At 57.5% G+C, this 23,252-nt stretch overlaps 2 protein-coding genes across 11 annotated transcripts; one reads left to right on the top strand and one right to left on the bottom strand.

Annotated features, from left to right (window-relative positions):
• Window positions 1-4: 4 nt before the first annotated feature.
• On the bottom strand, window positions 5-9,967 carry Tsen54 (tRNA splicing endonuclease subunit 54). Of its 9 annotated transcripts, none has more exons than XM_076543737.1 (12): window positions 9,442-9,967; window positions 8,917-8,989; window positions 8,454-8,618; window positions 8,272-8,335; window positions 8,102-8,185; window positions 7,709-7,807; window positions 5,169-5,221; window positions 2,817-2,915; window positions 2,007-2,632; window positions 1,295-1,355; window positions 899-1,015; window positions 5-470 (listed from the first exon to the last, which is right to left on the bottom strand). In XM_076543737.1, exons 1-12 carry the CDS (start codon window positions 9,455-9,457, stop codon window positions 320-322), a joined length of 1,608 nt encoding a protein of 535 aa, XP_076399852.1. In that variant the 5' UTR covers window positions 9,458-9,967; the 3' UTR covers window positions 5-319. The 9 variants fall into 9 exon arrangements, 6 of the variants coding, with proteins under 6 accessions (XP_076399852.1, XP_042139050.1, XP_076399855.1 ...); XM_076543738.1 differs by having other exon boundaries at window positions 333-470; window positions 784-1,015; XM_076543739.1 differs by having other exon boundaries at window positions 338-470; window positions 809-1,015.
• Caskin2 (CASK interacting protein 2) lies at window positions 9,903-23,080 on the top strand. 2 transcript variants are annotated; one of them, XM_006993631.4, is made up of 20 exons: window positions 9,903-10,030; window positions 11,182-11,673; window positions 15,799-15,850; window positions 16,328-16,425; window positions 16,791-16,936; window positions 17,034-17,129; window positions 17,235-17,365; window positions 17,737-17,845; window positions 18,167-18,275; window positions 18,400-18,494; window positions 18,958-19,219; window positions 19,322-19,443; window positions 19,529-19,589; window positions 19,728-19,816; window positions 19,947-20,057; window positions 20,132-20,233; window positions 20,351-20,489; window positions 20,631-22,100; window positions 22,186-22,408; window positions 22,686-23,080. In XM_006993631.4, exons 2-20 carry the CDS (start codon window positions 11,580-11,582, stop codon window positions 22,774-22,776), a joined length of 3,600 nt encoding a protein of 1,199 aa, XP_006993693.1. In that variant the 5' UTR covers window positions 9,903-10,030; window positions 11,182-11,579; the 3' UTR covers window positions 22,777-23,080. The 2 variants fall into 2 exon arrangements, with proteins under 2 accessions (XP_006993693.1, XP_015842630.1); XM_015987144.3 differs by lacking the exons at window positions 9,903-10,030; window positions 11,182-11,673 and adding an exon at window positions 15,238-15,692.
• Window positions 23,081-23,252: the final 172 nt, after the last annotated feature.

Genomic DNA, 23,252 nt, shown 5'->3' with positions numbered 1-23,252 from the left:
CCAATCACAGCAGAAAATATTTTTTTTAATGGCTTTGGCTTTATGGCACGAAGCAAGCACCCCCCTGTTTAAAGGCACAGAGTCCTCTCTTCTGCCCTAACTCCCGGGCCTCTGAAATCAAGTCCTGAGTTCCAAGGGGGTCACTGCCAGGCAAGAGGGAACGGGGCAAGGCCTCACTCCCCTACAAACAGCAGATACCCAGGGCCGTGACCACACTGGCCCAGACAGTTCCTGGTGAGTCCTGTACAGGAGTCAGCTAACATGGTCCCTGAGAGCAGTCCAAGTCCCCCAGAAAAAGCCCATCCTCAGAGCTGTACATTCAGTGCTCCAGATCCACAGGCAGCGTGAAGTCTCTGAAGCTATAGAAGGAGATGTCACCATGATCCACCAGGGCAAAGATCAGGGGAACATCCCCACTCTGGTAGGTCAACCGCTTGAGGCTGCAGAGGTCTGGGACAGGCTCATCAAATCTGCAGGAATACAGATTAAACTGAGACCTAGTCAGAGCCCACCCATGGCCCCCAGCCCCACCCCACCCCCAGGCTTCCAGAGCAGGAAGGCTGTAAGAAGAAAGCTAGGGACCGTGAATACTGGCCCTGGGCTCGGATGTCTACAAACTCCAACTCCATGGCTTTGATGAGCTCTTCGAGAGAGCCCCAGAGCAGAGGGATAGCTGATATGGGTTCTCACCACTCTAACCCAGTAAACCCTTCAAACCAATTCCCTCCTGTTGAGTGAGCCCAGCACTAAAGTGAAGAGGAGACCACCCTAAAATGCCAGTACCAAGGATAGATAGGTGGCACTTAACCCTTCTGGACCCGATTCTTCTCAGGGACTGGCAGGGACCAAGGGATGGATGGGCCGGCAGCAGCCAGGGTACTGCTCAATCATCTCGTACCCACTAATGCACATTCGGACATAGGGTTTGCCAGGGTTGTTTTTCCGGAAGGTAGCCACAGCGTCAGCCTGGTAAACATCGAAGCTGATCTCCAAGCCTCTAGACTTCTCCAGCAGCCTGCGGACCAATGAGAAACGTAACAACAGACTCTCTTCTCTCACCAAACCCTTCCTACTACCAGTTCTACCAAGCAGCCTCACAGGGGCTACACCACCATCTCGTCCTTCTCCCTCTCCCTAGACGCACAGGACAGTAGCTGTCACTGGAAGCTAAGTGTGCGGGCAGGTGTCCCTGGGGTGATCCTCTGACTCACACCCAACTCCAGGAATCAAATCCCAGCTGTCGCTCCACCTGGCAGCCAATGTCATGGAGACAGGGAGCAGAGCTGAGACTCACCGGTAAGCTCCATCAGCAAGGTGTGTTGTCTGCAGCACAGAGACATGTTGAAGGACCGTGGCTACAAGGGCAAGTGAAAACAAGACCTGGAGAAGGGGCGTCAACTTCCTACACACTCCTGCCATTCTGCCCAATCTGCTAACCAGGTTAGGACCATCAGACTTACCAGAATGTGTTTAGTTATGTTCCACACAGCAGCAGTATTCAGGACACTTATCTGGTAATCCTGCTCTACTCACCTACCAATCTCCCATGTTCCCTTGATGCCTTTACAGATTTCTGAACCTGTTACTATACTTAGCTCAGGCCACATACTTAGTTCCTTGTGTTTAAAACCAAGAACAGATAGTGAACTTTCCTCTTATTTGGCTAAAACCTCTGTGGTGCCACCATGTTCCGGCTAACAGCTGTGAAGGGGAGAGACCCACATCTGGTTGCTGGCAACGCCATCCAGCAATCTTGGGTATGGTCTTAAGGGCTTGGGTATAGTTTTCACCCCCACAAGTGTCACTGGCAATGACTCATCAGAAAACCTTTTCCTGTGGGCTCTGCTGGGGCCGCTGTCACCTAGGGAAGTCTGTGCAGGGACACTCCACTGCAGTCTCCTCATACCTTAGGCCCCAGTCACCCTGGTCAAAACATGCCTTTTCCAAAGTCTTATGATCCTTCTGCTCCCAGTGGCCTGTGGGTATAGCAGGTGAGGGTTGGTTACCTGGGGAATCTGCTTTCTCAGGGTTGAGCAAGGGAGTGACAGACTGGCCCCACAGGTGTGGGGGGCGGGGCTGGCTCTTCTGCAGCTGGCGCCTCTGCAGCAGCTCCTTGTACTCCCGCCAGCCGGAGCAGCTCCGCACCTCAGGATCCGCATTCACATCCTCCCGGAACTGCTGGGCCTCTGCTTGCTGGTCCTGGTCTCTCCGGGAAAGCTTCTCCTTCCGCTGGTTCAGCTTTTGGCACCAGGACTCAGCATCTGTCCCTCGCCCAATGACATTGGCCGGGAGCAGCTCTGGGGCTGGGGCAGGCAGGAGGGTGTGGCGGCTGTCTGGAGCCATGTTGGGGAAGGAGATCTGCTCAAAGTTCCAGCGGAGTTTAGGAGCCCCCTTGGCTCCATTCTCGATTTTATCATTCTCCTGGCCACACCCCACATCCTCCCTGGCCAGAGCAGGGCAAGGCTCTGGAGACCCCAGAGGCTGAAAGGAGAGTCCTGAGTCCTTCCTGGGGCTTGACTCCTGGGGCTTCTCTGGGTCCTGGCTATTCTGGTCACAGGCAGGTGGGCTGGAGGCTGACAGGCTCACGGGTGGCAGGGAGTTCTGCAGAGCCTTAGCCTTCTTATGAACAGACCTTAGAGACATGGGAGGAAAAGCAGCGCATTTGCCCCTTGTTACTGTCACCGGGACGTATCTGTCCCACTGGAATGGAGGTGGACCCCCGGCTGGCTCCCCAATCCTATATGAGAGCATCCCAGGCCCCTTCTTAAGCCCTGTGGTCAGACACTCCCTGGAGGTGGCAACGGCAGGGGGATTACCGACAGCTGGAGCTCCTCTTCCTCTTGCCAGTCCCGTCCTCCAGGCACTGGGCACAGCCATCCAAGTTAAGCTGCCTCTCGTAAGGCGACACGACGGAGCTGTGGGGAGAACAGCAGGCAGGCAACAGCTCCACCTTCTCAGACTGGTGCTGCCAGCAGGGGTTGGGAGGGAGCGGTCAAGAGGACAAGTCGGAGGCCAGAGGGAGAGCCATACCCAAAGGAAGAGTACTGGGAACAGCCAGAAGGGCCTGGTCACCCACCTTTGCCCACGTCCCTTGAGTGTCACCAATAATACCAGATGCTCCTAAAGAGCTGGCAACACATGATTAATCAGGCCAGGAGTACAGCTCAAAGACAGAACCTCTGTCTAGGAGGTGTGAGGCCCTGGCTTCCACCCCAGCACAACAGAAAACAAGTAAATTCTTTTTTTTTTTTGGTTTTTCGAGACAGGGTTTCTCTGTGTCCTTTTGGTGCCTGTCCTGGATCTCCCTCTGTAGACCAGGCTGGCCTCAAACTCACAGAGATCCGCCTGGCTCTGCCTCCCGAGTGCTGGGATTAAAGGCGTGCGCCACCACCGCCCGGCAAGTAAATTCTTAATCCAAGTAAATTCTTAATCGCTGGTGAAAAGAACAAAAGGCAATAGAAAACTTGGAAAATACAGGGGGAAAAAAAAGATGGAAATAAACACCATGAGCCAGACAGCGGTGGTGGCGCACACCTTTAATCCCAGCACACAGGAGGCAGAGGCAGGAGGATCTCTGTGAGTTCGAGGCTAGCCTGGTCTACAATATCAAGTTCCAGGACAGCCAGGACTACAACAGAGAAACCCTGTCTCAAAAAACCAAACCAAACAAAAACAAAAACCTTCGATTCCCACAGGTAACATTCTTCTTCCTTTTTTATTTGGGGTGTTTCGTTTGTTTGTTTGCTTGTTTGAGAGAGGGTTTCTCTGTGTAGCCCCTGGCGGTCCTAGAACTTGCCATCTGGTACATTTTTATTTCTTGTACATACATACCACTGTTTCTCTGTATATTTTTGTTTTGTTTCCTGAAAAAACTGACATTGTACTAACACATTGCTTTAAAATCTTTTTTTCTTCCCCACTCAGTTATATATTGTGGGCTCAGACCCTTATCACTACAGCATTCTTCCCTGCTATGAGGAGGGGGGAGAAGTGAGAGAGAGAGAGAGAGAGAGAGAGAGAGAGAGAGAGAGAGAGAGAGACAGAGACAGAGACAGAGACAGAGAGCCCAATAGCAGAGGACAGCCTTGGGTATTATACTTGGAAGCTGTCTATCCCGGTGGCCAGCAGCTCCCTGATTAGGCCAGGCTGGCCACTGAACCCCAGGGACCTGCCTTCTCTGCCTCCCCAGCGCTGGGAACACAAGGATGAACACACAGCCTTTGGGTTCTGAGCTTGGGTCCTTGTACTTGCAGTGAGTCCCCCTCTCCACCACTATGAATGTTTTATGGCTCCCAGTGCTGCATGGCTCAGATGCAGTACAGTGAATCTAAACCAATTACAATTATGAAGTGAAACCTTAAGTCCGTCATTACATCACAGGACATCTTTTTACTACAAGTCCTACATGACGGCCCTGCTTTCAAAGAGAAACCAGTCTGCGAGGGTAGGTCTCCACAGCTGAGCCCTGATTTTCAAGTGTCGATTTGGCAAAGCGATGGCGTTTGCAACTCTTCTTTATTATACAGGAAGTGGGTAGAGGCTGAGATTTGGTTCTGTTCTTCCTCAGCCATGAGTTCGGGGCCTGGCATCAGAAGGTGCTCACTAATACTGCTGACTGACAGAACACTCTCAGAAGGAACTTCTGCACACAGCTGGCCTGTTTCCCTAGGACAGATCCCACTTTGGGGAACCGTTTTAGAGTTTGGGGGACAGACTGTAACTGCAGAATCTATACCAGTTTCTACTGTAAGTCTGAAAGTGGCTGTGGCATTCAGCAAGGCCAGACCACTAGGTCACGGAGGAGATCTAGGCCGGCATTAGAAATATGAAACCCACCCGACTGTCGACCCCTCCCCGGTCCCTCAGTCCTGCGCATGCCTCACAAACTGGCCCGCACACCTACGTGCCAGGCGCTGGCTACTGCAGTTCTCTGTCTCGATGCTCATCGTGAGCTGCAGGTACTTGGTCATTGCCGAGCCGGGTTCCGGTTTGACAACCCGGGAGAAAGTGCAGTGATGCAATTCATGCCCACATGCCCCCTGTTGAACACTTGTAGCTCAGACCCAAGAAGCCACACTGAAGCCAAAGGTCCCAGGTCCCACTTTCACAGGAGAATAGTCAGCCAGGTCCCAGGACGGCAGTGCATGGGAACCAAAGGAAGGACTTACCTTGGCTGGAACCGACGGACCACGTAGCCTAGTCTCTTCAGGTGGCTGAAGACCTCAAGAGAAGAGAAAAGGAAGTCTTAGATGCTCCTTTTGTTTGCATGTTTGTTTGAAAGGCTCTTGCTATACAGCCCTAGCTATCCTGGAACTAGGTAGACCAGGCTGCCCCAAACTACTCAAAAGTAGTATTTCTCTTTCTACCTGGCACTCACTCTATAGACCAGACTGGCTTTGAACTCACAGAGATCCACCTGCCTCTGCCTCTCCAGGGCTGGGATCAAGGCCCGTGCCACCACGCCTGGTTGGGCTGTCGTCCATTCTTTACAGCAACTTAGTAGTTTCTCTAAACACAAGTAATTTCCTATACCTCCTGAAACTTTTTCTCCTATATAGCTCCAGGTTCCAAACCTTGGAACTGCTTGGACCACATTCCATTATAAATATTATCCTCACCAGGCCTATTGGTTCAAGCTTGTAATCCCAGCTACTAGGGAGGCTGAATTGGGGGATCACTACTAGGGAGCCAGCCTGGGGTACAGAGTGAGTTTAAGGCCAGCCTGTGCAATTTCAAAAGTCCTGGTCCCAGGAGACAAGCAGAGGGCAGGGACTGCAGTCCAGTGCAAGAGTGTTTGCTAACATGCACGGGCTGCTGCTTCAGCCCTGCAGTCCAGTGCAAGAGTGCTTGCTAGCATGCACGGGCTGCTGCTTCAGCCCTGCAGTCCAGTGTGAGAGTGTTTGCTAGCATGCATGGGCTGCTGCTTCAGTCCCCAGTAGCACTAAAAATAAAGAAGCAAACACCATTTTCCAAGGAGGTTTCACTCTTTGAATTCTGTCTCTTATTCTGGGCACAAGTGACATTTAATAATTTACTGACAATACAAATCTCAAGACACTGTATACAGTGACGGACCTCCTGGGAAAGAACTACGTCATAGAATATGCTGACACTAAAGTCTAGGCAAAACAGTGGTAGACGGTGACAGACATCACCCCACCTAACCAGCTCTCCCCAGACTTGATGGGATGGTCTCTAGTGAGAGTCACATGATACTCTTGTGTCCTTGCCTCTGTATCAGAGGAACAAACCCAGAAGTGTCCCCTATCTCACTCAATCTCTTCCCAGCATTCAACACAACTGTTTTCTCTTTAAAAAATGAGTGCAGGGCATAGTGCTCTTTAATCTTAGCACTTGAGAGGCAGAGACAGGCAGATGTCTCTGAGTTCGAGGCCAGCCTGGTCTACATAGTGAATTCCAGGCTGGCCAAATCTACACAGTAAGATCCTGTTAAAAACAAACAAACAAAAAAAAAAAAAAAAAAAAAAGAGGAAAAAGAAAGTACTGAAAGATTGTGTTAGATTCTTTGACTTCGCTTCCCATTTTTTTTTCTCCTGCATCTTCAGACACTCCCTGGTCATGGATGGGTCCTGTCTCTCCACTGACCTTCCTACATCTGTGAGCTCATCACACTCCCTCAGAAACAATGGCTTACACACCATCCAAGCTTACAAACATCCATGATTATACTTCTAGCTTTGACCTCACCCTCCATTCTAGGTTAGATATCTACGGTGTGCCTGAAATCCTGCTGGATGTCCAAGAAGTACCTCAACACAATTTTGTATGAAACAGATCACTTTTGACTAGTCCCCTTCTTTCAAATAAGCGCCTACCTCAGTCTCCTCAGCTAGATGACATCATTTTGGTCATGGTGGTCATACTGGCACAAGCCTCTTGGTCATCCAACCAACTACTAACAACCATCCATTCGTTCTCCCAAAACATTCCTGAGATACTTTTTTCTATTCACTGCCATGCTAACTCAGCTTCTACCTTGTCTCACCTGAAAGAACATTCCAGAATGGATCTTTTTTCTTTCCTAATTTTATCCTCGACCTAGCAATGGTTTTGTTGTTGCTTGCTGTTTAGTAGTTCTGCTTAAGACTGGTTTTGTTTGTTTTGGTTTTTTGAGACAGGGTTTCTCTGTGTAGCTTTGTGCCTTTCCTAGAACTCGCTTTGTAAACCAGGCTGGCCTCGAACTCACAGAGATTCACCTGCCTCTGCCTCCTGAGTGCTAGGATTAAAGGCGTGTGCCACCACCGCCCGGCAAGACTGGGTTTTATTATGTAGTCCAAGCTGTCTTAACTTGTGATTCTCCTGCCTCAGCTTCTAGAATGCTGGTATTACGTGTGTGGTTGACCATAACAAGCACTACCTACTTTTTGTTTTGTTTTGAGACAGAGTCTCTCTCTATAGTCCTGGCTGTCCTGGAGCTTGCTATGTAGACATGGCTGGTCTGGAACTCACAGAGATCCTCCGGCTTCTGCCTCCCACGTGCTGGGATTAATGGAGTGCACCACCATGCCTGGTTACTTACCAACTTTTTATTATCCAGCTGGCTCCATTAGAGTATAAGCCTGATGATCAGCACAGGCTCTTAACTCTCCTATAGCGTAGCACATGACACTGGGCTTGTATCCTCAAGAAACTTGTCACTACTCAATTGGCCAGGCAAATGGGAGGCTCCCTGGGAGGCAACTGATACCTGATAATGTAGGAAACTCAAGGTGTCCTCCGTCAGCAGCAGCTGGTAGGCCTCTTGGATAGACAGTGGCAGGTCTTGGTAGAAGAGCTGAATAGAGCCCTGGAAGAGGACCAAGAGCTTAGTTGTGTGTTTCCTTCCTTCAGAGCCTAAGCCAAACGGGGTCAGCTCCTTGGCTCTGACCCTCTTCCCCACACACCCCTAACATCACTGCAGACCACGACCCACCAGGAGAGAGGATTAGAGTCCCCGATGCTTGTGTGGGGACTCTTTTCTGTCCTCCAAGTCCGCCTGTAAGTTCACTGAAAACGTACAAGTCCTTGTGGTCCACCAAAACGCATCCCCCCCACGCCTTTAGTCTGCACCCCCTGCCCGCAGCCCCAGGCCCCCACTCACACACTCCAGCAGATACAAGGCCTCTTCAGGGTGCAGCCGCTGCCGCCCTTGCTCGGAGTAGCCCATGGTCTGCCAGAATTTCCCCTGCGGGGAGCAGAGCGAGGGTCACGGGGTCGCTGGGGGGCAGAGGAAGGGGGTCCCCCAGCCGCCAGGATGCTCGGGGCGCTCACCGCAGGAGACTTCAACTCCACAAAGCCCTCTTCGGGTCTCCACTCGGCGGCCACCAAGCTGCCCCTGGCGAGGAGTGGGGAGGGGGCGTCTGGGTCTGCGCGGGCAGTCCCCGGCCTCCGCGCAGCACCCCCGACCCCGGCCCCGGTCCCCGCCCCTCCAGCCCCGGCCCGGCCCCTCTCACAGGCGCTCCACGCGCTCCTCCGCCAGCAGCTGCCACAGCTCCTGGCGACACAGGCGCAGCCGCTCGGCCTGGGCCTCCGAGCCGTCGGGGAGGAAGTCCTTGGGGCCATGCGACCGCTGAGGCAGCTTCTGGGAGCGCGAGCGCGCCGCCCGGAGCTCCGCGGCGCTGAGGAGAGCCGGGGACACGCGGTCAGCACCGAGGCCCGCTTCCGGATCCCACGCACCCCCACGCCTCCCCCCCGGACCCCCCGGGCCGGGCGGCACCTGAGCACACGGCCCGCGGGAACCTCCACGGACGCGGGTTCGGACTCGGGCTCCATCGGGCCGCCGTCTGCGGCTGCGCGCGCGCCGCCCAAGCCCCGCCCACCCCCGGAGCCCCGCGCGGTCCTAGCGCCCGCGGGCGCGCCTGCCCTGCGCTCCCGCGATGGCAAATCCGCCCTGGGGCTTCGCGCCTTCCTTCCTACCTGTCCGGCGTCCTCACGCCGGTCGGCACCCGTGTCCCCTCAGTCCGCGGGGCCGGGTTCGGGCTGCAGGTTTCTAGATGTGCAGGAACTCACCTGTTGTGTTTCCAGCGCTCCTGCGGGCCCCCCCCCCTCTAGTGACACTACCCGGCCCCTGGGAAGGTGGTGTGAGCAATCACACGCGGGGCCGTCCTCTCTGCAGCCCCGAACCGCCTAGCGCTCTGCCACCGAGAGGGAAGAGGTGCGTGCCGAGCGGAGAGCAGGGCCTCCTCGAATACCAGCTCTGCAAACTGGAGGCCCCGTGGGGATGTCAGGAGTGGTCCGGAGACATTCGGAGTTGCTCCAGGATGGGCCAAAAAAAAAAAAACCCAAAAACCTCTTCATAGGAGCTCGGGAGCAGGGTTCAAAGGCCAGGGGCGGAGGCGCTGTCCGGCTCACCCGGGTGCTGAATCGCCACCCCAGCCTCCAAAAGCACCTCCTCAAGGCTGGGGTCCCCGCCGTGACTCCGCGGATCGTTCCCACGCTCACCACGAGGTGGCACCATTGCTCCAGCCAGCCGCCGTGGGTCGGCGCCTCTGCCCGTGGACGACGGTGGCTGCGGGCCACCCGGGAAAAGATGGGGCGAAGAGGAGGGGGTCCCCGCCCCTGTGGGGTCCTCAGGGCATCCTCTCTTCTCTCCTACTTATTCACAGCCCATTTTCCGGTCTGGACTAGAACCCAGCGCTCTCGGGATCCCCAGCCGGGACACAGGGGCGTGAAACTTCACCTCCCTCCCTCTCACCAGCCCCTTGGCACCCCCACGCCGCTTCACCTGCGCGCATGCGCTGATCCCACTGGCTCGGATCCCGACCGGCTGACGGGGGGCGGGGCCCAGTGAGGATTGGGGCGGGACTCGGGGTGCTGATTGACAATCCGACTGTGCGGCTGGGACAGTCCCCAGCTCCCGATCCGGCGGGAGGGAGGGGGGAGGGGCGGGATTTCCTGCGGGAGGCGCCGAGCCGGCCTTGGGAAGGAGGAGAAAGGGGTTGCGGGTGGGGGGGGCACAGTGGAAACCAGCGTCCAGAGTGCCTGGGACTGAGCACGGCCAGCCGGACCCCCGGCGGGGCGGCCGGGAGAGGTGAGGCTGCGTGGCCCGGGCTGGGGGGTCAGAACCCCTGAGAGCATTCGCCAACTAACTTTCTTGTCCGATCGGCGGGCGCCTCCATCCCTTTGCTCCTTCCGCCTTCCTCGAGCCCCGCTTTTCGTTCTCCTCTATCTGTCCCCCGGACTCTCGACTCTCCGGGTCCTGCTTGCCGCTTTGTTCCCGGGGTCGGTCGGGGCTGGGCTGGGCTGCGGGGAGCTGCGCGGCGCTCGAGGGGCATTCCGAGGGGCGGGGGAGCCAGCCGACCCCAGGCACTGCCAGGAGCACCCTCCCCCGGTGCGGTCGCGGGTTTTGTGGAGGAGTGCCCTCCGGCTTGGGCTTGGGACTTAGGAGGAATGAGGGGTTCCCCACCTGGGCCCCAGGCCTGCCTGAGTCTCATGCCGCAAGATTCTGGCAGCAAAATCACCGCCGCCGAGGAACCGACTTAAGGTTTTGTGCGGGAAGTCGAGGGCTGGGGTTTCAGGTTCAGGCTGGGAGGCAGTTGTGGCTAGCAGTGTCCTAGCCCTGTCCTGGATCTCTACCCACAGAGCCGCAAGGACGGCTTAGCAACAGGTGCTGTAGAACGTCCCTATCCAACAGGTAGACCTCGCCCGGAAAACGAGGGGCAGAAGCTCCCCAGCCCACCCTCCAAGTGGAGCTGGGATGGTCACTTATTAAAGTGGGGCCTCGGTAGTGAGGAGTCTGAGGGCAGACAGCGTGGACAGGGAGTGACCCCTGCCCATTTGCCGGTGCCACTCTTCCAGGCCCTACCTTTTGGCCCCGCCTGTTGTCTGTGGGTGTCAGAGCCTGGGGCTGTGGAGAATGGGCTGCTGTCCTGCCTACCCCAGTGTCTTCTGCTGCCAACCCCCCCCCCCGCCGCGCGCCCAGGGTTGAGGTGCTGCCCAGTGCCATGGGGGCACAGGCAACTCAGCCTCTCCCTCCTGGAATGCCACCCTCTTCTTTTTGCATGTATATACGTCTCTCAAGCACAGCCGCTTCCTCCCCTCCCTGAGTGGCTCAGACCCTCCATGACTCCCGGGACACCTAAAGTGATTTGGGGCTCTCTGGAGTCCTGTCTTGGTCATCTTCTGTGTCCTGTTTCCTGGCTGTGACCCAGCTTTTCAGCGGAGGACCTGTACCTTTTCCAGACCCCCCAGGACTTGTCCGCGGCGGCTGCCTCATGCCGGAGAATGCTGACTGCTCTCTGGATGGGCACTGGTGCTTCTGAGCTAACCCAGGAATATTGGCGGGCCCAGTCCCGGCCCATCCCAAGGCCGACGGAAGCTGCAGGCTGATCTTAGTCCAGATTTCCACACAGCCTCCATCCCCTAGAGACTGGCTTTCCTGTCTGTGGTGGCAGTTCCCGGAGCACCTTGAGGGACTATATCTCTGCCTGACAAGGAGCCCATTGCCTGCGACACCAGATTTGTTTCCCCAGGACCAGGAGTCCGCCAAAGCATTGAAGCATGGCGAACTGACACTTGGTTGGACCCGAGTCTTGCCTCTTCCTGGACTCTGAAGCCCAGAGCCTGGCGCAGTGATCAGAATGGGTCGTGAGCAGGACCTGATCCTTGCCGTCAAGAATGGAGATGTGACCTGTGTGCAGAAACTCGTGGCTAAAGTGAAGGCGGCAAAAACCAGTGAGTCCTTGGTGGGGTGACCATCTAACTGAGGCGTTCTCTGAGTACTGAGGTGGGGTGACCATCTGACTGAGGCTGTTCTCTGAGCACTGAGGTGGGGTGACCATCTGACTGAGGCTGTTCTCTTAGTACTGAGGTGGGGTGACCATCTGACTGAGGCTGTTCTCTGAGCACTGAGGCGGCAGAGAGCTCAGAGGAGGTGGGGGCAGGGGAGGGTCACTTCAGTTTGCAGGCTTGAGGAAGAAGGACTGTCCTGTTGTAGACAAGAAGGGCTTCTGTGTAAAAGAGCCAGAGAGGAAAGTGGGTCCCTTCTTGCTCTGTGTCTCCAAACGAGTCACTTCACAGCTCTGAGCCATGGAATCCTGGCCTGCTAAGTGACCGTACTGAAGTACGTTTGGTTTATGTTTTTATTTTTTACTGTGTGCCAGGCTCCGTTCCAAGCTCTGGGACCGAACTTGTGGCCCTGGAGGTTGCCTGTTGGTAGCTGGCTTTTCCGATGTGTTCTTTGGCTCTATGGGGCTTGTGTATAGGGTGGGAAAGACTACAGACAGTGTCATGACTACCGACACCCCATCCCATGCAACCAGAGCTTCCCTGTATTTATACCAGAACTTCATGAGGGCGTCTGTAAAACCTCTTTGGACACAGCAGTTGGGTTTCTGGTGTTATTGGTTGGTTGGTTGGTTGGGGGCTTTGTGAGGCTTAGAATCCAGGACCTCACTTGGCGCGCAAGTGCTAGATCATCGCCCGCGGCATGTTCCCAGCCCCCAAAGAGAGCAGTTTCCCAGGGCTCACAACACCTTCTCCCCGTTACTAAAGCCCCTTTCTCCCTAGCTCAGCTGCTTGTGTTCCTGGGGAGTGTGTAGCCGATGCTCATTTTCTAGGGGTTTCCACAACCCTGAGGACTCTGTCCCTGCCCGGGCAGCAGGGCTGGGTACATGGATGGCCACTGAGTCCCATCTCTCAGGACCCTCGGTAATGACACAACTGCTCCCACCCACCCCTGGAGGAGACCTCTGGACTTTAGGACGAGCACCCTGAGCTCTTCCAGATGGTGAGGCTGTCTCCTCCAGGACTTTAGTCAGCCGGTACTTCGTGCGCCTCCTCTGGGGCTAGAGAAAGTGTTCCCTGAGGGGAGTGTTCCCTGAGGGGAGTGTTCCTTGAGGGGAGGGTCTCCTCTGTGGCATGGGGCTTTAACCCCAAGACACACCTGGGTCTTGTACACAGGAAGGAATCCCCAGGCTACTTGGAGACATCTTATTATCCCCGCCCACACCTTGGAGTGTTGGTGCCAAAAGGAAAGACGTTAATGGCGTGCACCCACCTGCACAGCAGGGTGGAGACCCAGCCGTGAGGTGGAGCTGTGCCCCTGGGTCCTTTCCTCCTGGGGAATGAGTGAGCGGGAACAGGACAGAGGGAGGTGCTGAAGTCCCCAGGAGAGGCCTGAAGGTCTAAGTGGGAGCCACTCTCCTCCAGGCTCACCTCTCTGTTGCTTTTGGCCACCTGCCCGGTGGGGCCTTGGTCACACTGCCGCTGGCCTCACGGCCCTGGCTGCCTCAGAGAGTGAGGCCCATTGGAGGGGGGTAGGAGGGACTGGCTGGTGGCGGGAATCTCACAAGTAGGCAGGCTTCAAAAAATGTCTTCTGTGTCCAGTGATAGTCTCTAGGGGACGAAGTGCCTCTCCTCAGTCCAAGGTGTGGACTCACTCACCTGTACAGCGTGCAGGCGCAGACTCGGGGTGACAGACCCGAGCCCCCTCATTAAGTCCCTGCACCGTGCCTCCCTTTTTTGTCCTCTGAGAAGCCAGAGAGGCTGGTGACAAAGATGAGCTCACAGGTGACCTCGGTAAACCTTGGCGTCTGTGAAATAGTGTAACCCCCTTGCTTCCTGTCAGGGAGGCATGTCGCTATCCATTATTACACAGATAAGGGAAGGGACACTCAGGGTTAGTGACTTGCCCAAGGTCACATAGCCCTGGGGTCAGATGAGAGATAAGCCCATGTGCTTTCCTGTGTTCCCACGGTGATCACTGATTTCTGTTCCTGTATCACCTGGGGGATGTTCTAAATTCATAGAGTCCCCCAAATTAAAATTATGCAAGAGAGCCTGGGACTCCAAAGCAGTTCTCAGAGAGGGATGAAGGACCCTGTACCAAAGCAAACCACTTTGATGGAGGCATCAGGGCTCCCCTTTTCCTCTTGCTGTCCCGAGGATGCTCCCGGTCCTGAGGGCGCTCCCTGTTCCAGATCCTCGCCATTCACCGGCTTTGCCCCCTTCCCTCTGCCCCTCCCCATCTTCTTTTTCTGAGGTCTCCTTCCTTGGCTGGAGGAAATGGATGGGCTGGGGTGACTGACTGAACTCACATCCTTTGCTTGGGCCTGAGACAGGGGTGACCCTTCCAGCCCCAGAGCCAGGCTGGGGAAGAAGGTTATGCCACGGCGGCGGCGGAAGTGACTGGAGCCGCCACAAGGAACCAGGACCCTCCGCCCTCCCGCCAGGGTCCCCAGCCCAGTTTCTGTGAGCCTCTCCTCCACCACCTTTCCGGCTATTGTTCTGGAAAGAACAGAGCCACCTATCTGGCCCTGCCCGTTCCTGCCTGTGTCCCTCCTGTCTCATTGTCTGCCCCTCCCTGGAGGGGACACATCCAGCCACCCAGCTGCCCCATCCCAGACTCTCCAAGCCAGCGGGCTCGTGAAGGGAAGGCTCCCTGAAGGACTCGGGTTCTCTTGTCTTGGGACCTTGTCTTCACTGAGGCTTAACGAGGCACCTTGGCGGCCAAAGTCGAGCTGCCCAGGAAAGGCCGAGTAGCCTTTGGGTTGTACACTTCCTGCTTCCGCAACTCCTGTTCTTTCCCTACCCCAAATGGTTCTGTATTATAAGAACTGTCAGGACAGAGGGGACGAGAGGAAGGCTGCGAGGTCCTTGCTTCCTCCCCGCAGCGCCCCCCCCCCATTCTCTTCCCTGCCCCTTCTTGGTTCTGTATTTACCTTTTTAGTACAGAGTCCTTCAGCTCCACCTATGTGTGCCTGCCCCCTCCCTCCCTGATGGAATGAGGCCCTGCCTTTCCCAGGCTGCTGGGGTATTTGGGGGCCCACCAGGGCCTGGGGGGCAGGCCTGGACCAGCATGTCTGGCACCCTGCCCAGCCCACTCCTTCCCAGCAGGGTGGGTTCCGGCAGGACCAGGACGCAGGGGCTGCCTGTGACAAGGCTGCTCCTCTGCCAGCACCTCAAGGAACTCCCCAACATGCTCTGTGGGCCGCTGGCTCCTCACCTGCCTGTAGCCCGCCCGAGGGAGGCAGTGCCCACTGCTCCTCTAAGGGGGCCCACCAAGTCAAAGCTTGTGGGCATCGAGTTGGCAGGTGTTCCCCAAGCAGACAGAGAGATCCATGGAAATGCCAGAGGCCAGTTTGGGGACGGCGCCCCCAGTATGATGGCCAACATGTAAGGAGTGCTAAGTCATTATGTTGCCGTCATTCGCACACCCACAGGGGACAGACACTGTCGTGACAGCTTCGGGGTGGGGGGTGGGGGGGCAGATTCTATGATCAGCCTGTTTTTTGTGGAAACCAAGTCGTGTAAGTTAACTGACCTGCCCAAACTGGCGGGGCTGGCAGGCACATGGACTCGGACTGGTGTTGGAATGTTCTATATGGCCCTGCCCACCGGGTCCTACTCAGGGATGCTCGGAGCCCGGCCTCGTCAGCATCCTCTCTGCCCTTGAATACTCAAGGCCCCCCTCCTTTCTCTCGATGCCTATTCCCCTCGGCGCCATAGGACAATATGACTCTCTCCCTAACCCATTCAGGCAGGAATGCCAACCATGCGCCCCGTGGGCCTGTCCTATTGAAGGCATGCCATGCCAATACCCCTTCCCGCCCCCTTTGGCTCTATAAACGAGCTGGGCAGGGGCTCTAGGGAAACCAGGCTGCTGCTGCCGTGGCTTCTCTACTGTGCCCTCGAGCCAGAGGGACAGGACCTGTAAAAGGCCATGGGGCAGGTGCTCTTCTGTACGCCGAAAGGTCGGTTGGGTCCTTGGAGGTGGGTGATGGGAGTGCTGGGTGAGGGTATGTATGGACAGGGCAGTTGATGCCATGTGCCCTGACGTCCCCTACCCTGTCCCCCCAGAGCTCCTCGGCTCCACGAAGAGACTCAACATCAATTACCAGGATGCTGATGGGTAAGTGTGTGCTGCTGGGGAAAGAGTGGAATTCTGGGGAGGGCCCACAGTCCCCTCACTCAGACTGGGTCCTTGAAGTCTGTTTGCCGAGAGCTCTGGGTCCTGCCTGTCTGTGCAGGGCCGGAGGGAGGGGGTCCTGCCCACCCACCTGCCTGTGGAGTTAGCCCTGAGCCAGAGGAGGGGCCCCCCCTTGGGTCAGATTCTTCCTGGGCCCCTTCTCTCCCTGGAGGGTAGGAGCCCTCAGGCTTCTGCTCCCACGGCCCCCTCCTCTGGGCAGGCTGGGTGGGGGATGTAGACAAATGGGCCTCTCAGCCAAGACACTGAGCCCTTTCATGCTGTGGCCCGGCTGCTGTGCGCTCCCACGGCAGGGCCTGGCAGGCACAGGGGGGCCAGTAACCCATCACTGCCGGCCCCCAGAATGAGCTTGGGGTGGAAGACTAGTCACTGACACCCCCTGTTTTGTGTCCCCCACGCCAGATTCTCTGCTCTCCACCATGCTGCCTTGGGGGGCAGCCTGGAGCTCATAGCCTTATTGCTGGAGGCTCAAGCCACTGTTGACATCAAAGACAGCAATGGTGAGGGTCCAGTGTGTCCACCGTGTGGGAAAAGGAGGGTCTCCACCGCAGCCCTGAAACCAGAGCTTGCTCCTCTTAGGACACACTAAGAGGCGGCTTCCTTCTGGAGAGAGTGTGTAATTCAGGTTTCCCATTTAGATGAGGAAGCTCAGGGAGGTGATAGTCCTGCCCTGACGGTGTAGATCATCTGTGGTGGGCACAGCGAGAACTCTGACTTCAGCTCCATCCGTATAAGACCCTTTTGGGACCAAACCCCGGGGGAAGCTGGCATTGCTGTATGGAGCTCTTCCCTGTCAGCCAGGGCGGCTCCGTCCCCTGTCTGGGCTCCCTTGATCCCTCTTAGAATCCCTTTTTCCTCCCGCTAGGCATGCGTCCCCTCCACTATGCAGCCTGGCAGGGCCGCCTGGAGCCCGTGAGACTTCTGCTGAGGGCTTCGGCGGCTGTCAATGCTGCCTCGCTGGACGGCCAGATCCCTCTGCATCTGGCTGCGCAGTATGGGCATTATGAGGTGGTAAGTGGGCCAGCCAGAGGGGATGTGGGGGCCAGGAGCCAGGCAGGGGCCCGCACCCAGCAGGCCAGCCTCCCTTACCTGGCTTCCCCCATCCCAGTCAGAAATGCTTCTCCAGCACCAGTCTAATCCGTGCCTCGTCAACAAGCTGAAGAAGACACCCCTAGACCTAGCCTGTGAATTTGGGCGGCTCAAGGTGAGGCCTGCAGCCCTAGGGTGCTGGGTACTTGGTACTGGGTGCTGGGTGCCGGATTCTGTTTAGTCTTAGGAGGAGGCTCTGACTGGGTGCTGCACCCTGTAGGTGGCCCAGCTGCTTTTGAACAGCCATCTATGTGTGGCACTGCTGGAGGGAGAGGCAAAGGACCCGTGTGACCCCAACTACACCACACCCCTGCACTTGGCTGCCAAGAATGGCCATAGAGAAGTCATCAGGTACCCCAAGGGACCCACCCACTTCCTCAACCTCTTCCTGTGGGACCATTAGTTTCTAGTCAATGCTTACCTAACGCTTTTTTTTTTTTAAATTATGCGTATGCATGTGTTCTGTTGGGGGGTATGTGCATGTGAGTGCAGTTACCTGCACGAGGCCATAGAGCCGAGTTTCAGGTGGTTATGAGCCGCCCAGTGTGGGTGCTGGGAATTGAACTGGGCCGCTCTGAGGGCAGCACGCCCTGGACCACGGAGTCATCTCTCCAGCCCCTCCGCTGCTGTTTCCACCCTTGGTGTCAATGCCACAGCCCCCCACACCCCTGGCAATCAGCTTCTTCCCCTGCCAGCCACCTCACAACTCCTGCCCACCACAGGCAGCTCTTGAAAGCTGGTATTGAGATCAACCGCCAGACCAAGACGGGCACCGCACTCCACGAGGCTGCGTTATACGGCAAAACCGAGGTGGTGCGGCTGCTCCTAGAGGTGGGTATGGGCACGAAGAACCTACCATTATGTGTTGAGAGCAGCTGGGGAGGCCATGGTGTTTTGTGGGGCTCGGGGAAAAGGTCTCACTTCCTCTGAATGATGCGAAAGCCTCGTGGCGGGAGAGCAGACCCGACTGATTTAGACACCAAGGCTGCCTCTTACTAACCCATTCTTAACCTGACGTCTGAAACTTCCTGCTTCTCACCTCTGAGACCGGAAAGTCATAGCAGCGCCCACCTCCTGGGTAGCTGGGAGGACTAGAGGAGAAATGTCAAGCGAAGTGCTTGGGATACATTCTTGTGATCCTGTGAACCCCAGGGCGGTGTGGACGTGAATATCCGGAACACATATAACCAGACGGCGCTGGACATAGTGAACCAGTTCACCACCTCCCAGGCCAGCCGGGAGATCAAGCAGCTACTTCGGGGTGAGTGTGAGGGAGAACACCTAGCCAGGGGCTGGTGGGAGCCTTCACAGCAGGTACCCGGGTGTGGTGGGGGAGTCAGCTGGGGAGGCTCCGTAACTGACACCTGCCCAACCCCTTCTCTTAGAGGCTTCGGGGATCTTGAAGGTTAGAGCACTTAAGGATTTCTGGAACCTTCATGACCCCACCGCTCTCAATGTCCGGGCAGGAGATGTCATTACGGTGAGGGGCCCTTGCATCCTTTGTAAGACAAGCAATTGCTGTGACTTACTTGGGCATCTGCTGTGGTACAAGGCCAAGTTAAATCTCTATGCACTCCTTTATATAATCCCTTCTAAATCGGGGGAACAGAGGTACCATTTTCTTTCTTTCTCTCTTTCTCTCTCTTTCTTTCTTTCTTTCTTTCTTTCTTTCTTTCTTTCTTTCTTTCTTTCTTTTCTTTTTTTTTTTTTTAAGAGATGTCAAAGTTGAAGCTTAGAGAAATTAAATGGATTTACCCAGGTCACGTATCGAGCAAGCAGTAGAACTAGGAATAGAATAGATTGTTTGTATGCCCTGTGGTACAAGGAGATTGGGCTAGCATCGGTAACTAAACTTGGGTGAGGTCAGCTCTGTGTGGGAAGAGACGGCCGCTGCCACTTGCTTGGTATAGTGACTGTCCTTCCCATCCACACCGTCACAACAGGTGCTTGAACAGCATCCTGATGGCCGCTGGAAGGGCCACATCCATGAGAGCCAACGGGGCACAGACCGTGTAGGCTACTTCCCTCCGGGCATCGTCGAGGTGGTCAGCAAGCGGGTGGGCATACCTGTGACCCGCCTCCCCTCGGCACCCACCCTGCTGCGGCCGGGCTTCTCCCGGATGTCGCAGCCCTCTGCTGATGATCCCCTGCAGCCCCTCACCTACGGCCAGCTCCCTCGGGTGGGCCTCAGCCCAGACAGTCCAGGTACATCCTCCCAGAAGGCACTGCAGGCCCCTGGGTGCTGGCAAGTTGCCAGTCAGCTGGTAGCGGCGCCAACCCTGACCTTTATGCTTCTGCCCCCTACAGCAGGTGACAGGAATAGTGTGGGCAGCGAGGGCAGCGTGGGCAGCATCCGCAGCGCTGGCAGTGGGCAGAGTTCCGAAGGCACCAATGGCCACGGCACTGGCCTCCTTATCGAGAACGCTCAGGTAGGAGGGGGGTTACCTGGGCCTGGTCAGGGCCTGCCCATTGCCTGTTTTCCATGTACTGAGTAGACTCTTCTTCTGTCTCCAGCCACTGCCCTCTGCCAGTGAGGACCAGGTAGTGTCAGGCCTGCATGCCCCATCCCTGGCAGGTAAATGGGACTGGTATTGGCTGGCAAGTAGAGGTGGGGAGGGAAAGCCATGCCCCTGCCTACAGCGTGAATTAGCAAAAAGAGCTGAGCAGCCCATCCCTCTTCCAACCACTTCTGATGCCATTTATCTCCTTGAAGACAACCTGAGCCACCGTCCTCTGGCCGGTTATCGCTCTGGGGAGATCTTCACCCAGGATGTGAGGCCAGAGCAGCTGCTGGAAGGGAAGGTGAGGTTTCTACTGAGAAATATTCTTCAGGCCTTGGCAGAGAGTAGAGGACTGGCCCTGGGGAAGGTACAGGCCCGTGGGCCGGTCCCCCTCTCAGCTGACGTCCATCCCACCTCACTCCATGCCCCAGGACGCACAGGCCATCCATAACTGGTTAAGCGAATTCCAGCTGGAAGGCTACACTGCCCACTTCCTGCAGGCTGGCTATGACGTGCCAACCATCAGTCGAATGACACCTGAGGTAAGTTCTGTAGCGGGTGAAGGGAGGGCGCAGCAGGCAGTGGAGGGCCCTGATGTCCGTGACCTGTGTGACAGGATCTGACGGCCATCGGGGTCACCAAACCTGGCCACCGGAAGAAGATCGCCTCGGAGATTGCCCAGCTCAGCATTGCTGAGTGGCTACCCAACTATATCCCGGTGAGCAGGCGGACCGGGTGGGGCCCTTGGCTCTTACCCAGGGCTGTGGCCTTGGGAGTGGGGAAGCGTCCTTCCTAGCTTGGGGAGAGCCAGGTTTTGATGGTGGCATTCTTCCAGGTGGACCTTCTGGAGTGGCTGTGTGCCCTGGGGCTGCCACAGTACCACAAGCAGCTGGTGAGCAGTGGCTACGACTCCATGGGGCTGGTGGCTGATCTCACCTGGGAGGAACTGCAGGAGATAGGCGTAAACAAGCTGGGTAAGGACCACTTGGAGGCGGCCCCTGACCCCAGCTATCTCCAGCATCTCTGAGAGGACTTGGGGAAAAGGGGTCTATCCAGGGCAAACGGGACAAGCCTAGACCCAGCTAACCCACCTGCGTCTGTCTCCCCCTGCCCAGGGCATCAGAAGAAGCTCATGCTAGGTGTGAGGCGGCTGGCAGAACTTCGAAGGGGCTTGCTGCATGGGGAGGCCCTCGGTGAAGGTGGACGCCGGCTGAGCAGGGGCCCGGAGCTGATGGCCATTGAAGGCCTGGAGAATGGGGAAGGCCCAGCTCTGTCTGGCCCTCGCCTCCTCACCTTTCAGGGCAGTGAGCTGAGCCCAGAGCTACAGGCAGCTATGGCAGGGGGTGGCCCGGAACCACTCCCCCTGCCCCCTGCCCGTTCTCCCAGCCAGGAAAGCATTGGTGCACGCTCTCGGGGATCTGGTCACTCACAGGAGCAACCTGCCTCTCAGCCCAGTCTGGGGGACCCCAGTGCCCCACAGGAGAGGAACCTTCCAGAGGGTACAGAGCGCCCCTCTAAGCTTTGCCCCCCGCTCCCTGGCCAAGGACCTGCCCCTTATGTCTTTATGTGTCCACAGAGTTCCCCCTCTAGCCCAGCCCCAGGGCCCCCTCCTGGCGCTCCCCGGGCCTTCTCCTATTTGGCTGGCTCTCCTGCGGCTCCTCCAGACCCGCCTCGGCCCAAACGCCGGTCCCACAGCCTGAGCCGCCCTGGCCCTGCCGAGGGGGAGGCCGAGGGGGAGGCCGAGGGGCCAGTGGGCAGGGCCCTGGGCAGTTATGCCACCCTTACTCGGAGACCGGGACGCAGCACCCTTGCCCGGACTAGCCCTAGCCTGACCCCAACTCGAGGGACCCCCCGAAGCCAGTCCTTCGCCCTGCGCGCCCGTCGTAAAGGTCCCCCGCCCCCACCCCCCAAGCGCCTCAGTTCCGTCTCTGGCTCCACCGAGCCCCCTTCCCTCGAGGGAAGCCCGGGACCCAAGGAAGGGGCCACGGGTCCCCGGAGGAGAACACTGAGCGAGCCCACGGGCCCCTCAGAGCCCCCCGGCCCCTCTGCCCCGGCTGGCCCTGTGTCGGACACAGAAGAGGAGGAGCCTGGGCCCGAGGGCGCATCCCCATCTCGGGGCAGCTCAGGAGAAGGGCTGCCATTCGCAGAGGAAGGGAACCTGACCATCAAGCAGCGCCCGAAGCCAGCTGGTCCCCCGGCCCGGGAGACCCCTGTGCTACCTGGCCTTGACTTCAACCTCACAGAATCCGACACCGTCAAACGGAGGCCCAAATGTAAAGAGAGAGAGCCGCTCCAGACTGCACTGTTGGCCTTTGGGGTAGTGGGTGGTGACACCCCGAGCCCCTCTGCTCCCCTGTCCTCCCAGGCCCCCTGTGAGCCCCCCTCAACGTCCCCGAACCCTCCACGGTCCGAGCCTAGCAGCCTTCCGTCTCAAGGAACTCCAGCTCCTCCTCTCAGCCCCCTGTCTCAGCCCCCCGGCCACCACGGGGCCTCTGCTGGGCCAGCTCTGGCAACAGGCGGTCGGCTGCCTGCGGAGACAGAGCCTCCCGCTGCCCCGGCTGCCCTCCTCAAAGTGCCTGGAGCAGGTAAGCAGTGAGGCGGGCACCGGGAAGGTTGCCCTGTGCAGGGTCACATTGAGCCAAGTCACACGCTAAGCTTTCGTCTCTACAGGAACAACTCCCAAGCCTGTGTCTGTGGCCTGCACTCAGCTGGCATTTTCTGGCCCAAAGCTGGCTCCCCGGATTGGCCCCCGCCCGGTACCTCCTCCGAGGCCTGAGAGTGCTGGGCCTGTGTGTCCCGGCCGGGCCCAGCAGAGACTGGAGCAGACCAGCTCCTCCTTGGCAGCTGCCCTCAGGGCAGCCGAGAAGAGCATTGGCACTGAGGAGCGAGAGGGGTGAGCCGGGTGCTGGGTGCGGAGGGGGGGGGGAGAAGGCTGGGCTTGGGAGCATTGCGAGGGGACGCTGCAGGCAGTCTGGGCCAGGAGGCCTCTAGTGGGCAGTCAGAGAGGCCCACAGGTTCCTGGTGACTGTCGCTTAAGACTCATTCATTTAGGCAAAGCCTCTGTAAGGGAAGGGTGGTAACTCCTGCTCCTGGGGGGCTATCAACAGTAAGAGGCGAGGTACAAGTGTGTGGCAGCAGATGCACCCCGTTAAGGTGTCCCCTTGATGTAGCCCCACAGCGACCTCTACCAAGCACATTCTGGACGACATTAGCACCATGTTTGACGCCCTGGCTGACCAGCTGGATGCCATGCTGGATTGAGCAAGACCGGCTTGTGACCCGCCCTCCCATGGGACCCACCGTGGCCTGCCAGTGTTCACCGCCTGTGGCCCATCCTGGAAGAAGACCCTGGCACCCAAGGAACAGGCTGAGGCCCTCCCGCGGCTTCCAGCAGTGGCTGTCAGGCCCAAGGGGGGTGGGAAGGACTTGCCAGAGCCTGACTGGAGGGCCTCAGCTGCAGGGGAGCAAGGCCCCTCCTGTGTACAGGCGACTGCCTAGCTTTGGCCCCCGACAGGGACCCTGGTGAGAGCATTCTCTAGGAGGTAGCCGCAGGGCTTTCGGATGCCTGCGCCTCCCCACCCGTCTAAAACCTCTGCTTAGGGAACTCTTGTGGCCACCCACTGCGCGGCTCCGGGGCCCTGGGAGGCTGGAGGAGGCTGTGCACTTGGCTGGCCCCTCTGTGCAAGTGTACATAGGTGATGTAAATACACGGCAGGGGCATGCCTTTCTGCCAGTGC

Source organism: Peromyscus maniculatus, chromosome 8, assembly GCF_049852395.1.
Source record: "Peromyscus maniculatus bairdii isolate BWxNUB_F1_BW_parent chromosome 8, HU_Pman_BW_mat_3.1, whole genome shotgun sequence".
NCBI lineage: Eukaryota > Metazoa > Chordata > Mammalia > Rodentia > Cricetidae > Peromyscus > Peromyscus maniculatus.
The sequence above is the reverse complement of the archived record's forward strand: the minus strand, read 5'-3'. Positions and strand labels throughout refer to the sequence as shown.

What these genes read in the sequence shown, in the direction of transcription:
- Caskin2 (XM_006993631.4), top strand. Translation starts at nt 11,580, where the DNA reads ATGGGTCGTGAGCAGGACCTGATCCTTGCCGTCAAGAATGGAGATGTG. An exon ending in GATCAAGCAGCTACTTCGGG is followed by an intron (nt 18,276 to 18,399) that starts GTGAGTGTGAGG and finishes CCCTTCTCTTAG; the next exon opens with AGGCTTCGGGGATCTTGAAG. An exon ending in TCAGTCGAATGACACCTGAG is followed by an intron (nt 20,058 to 20,131) that starts GTAAGTTCTGTA and finishes CCTGTGTGACAG; the next exon opens with GATCTGACGGCCATCGGGGT.
- Tsen54 (XM_076543737.1), bottom strand. An exon ending in AAGAGGAGCTCCAGCTGTCG is followed by an intron (nt 2,633 to 2,816) that starts GTAATCCCCCTG and finishes CATGTCTCTAAG; the next exon opens with GTCTGTTCATAAGAAGGCTA. An exon ending in CTTGCTGATGGAGCTTACCG is followed by an intron (nt 1,016 to 1,294) that starts GTGAGTCTCAGC and finishes ATTGGTCCGCAG; the next exon opens with GCTGCTGGAGAAGTCTAGAG.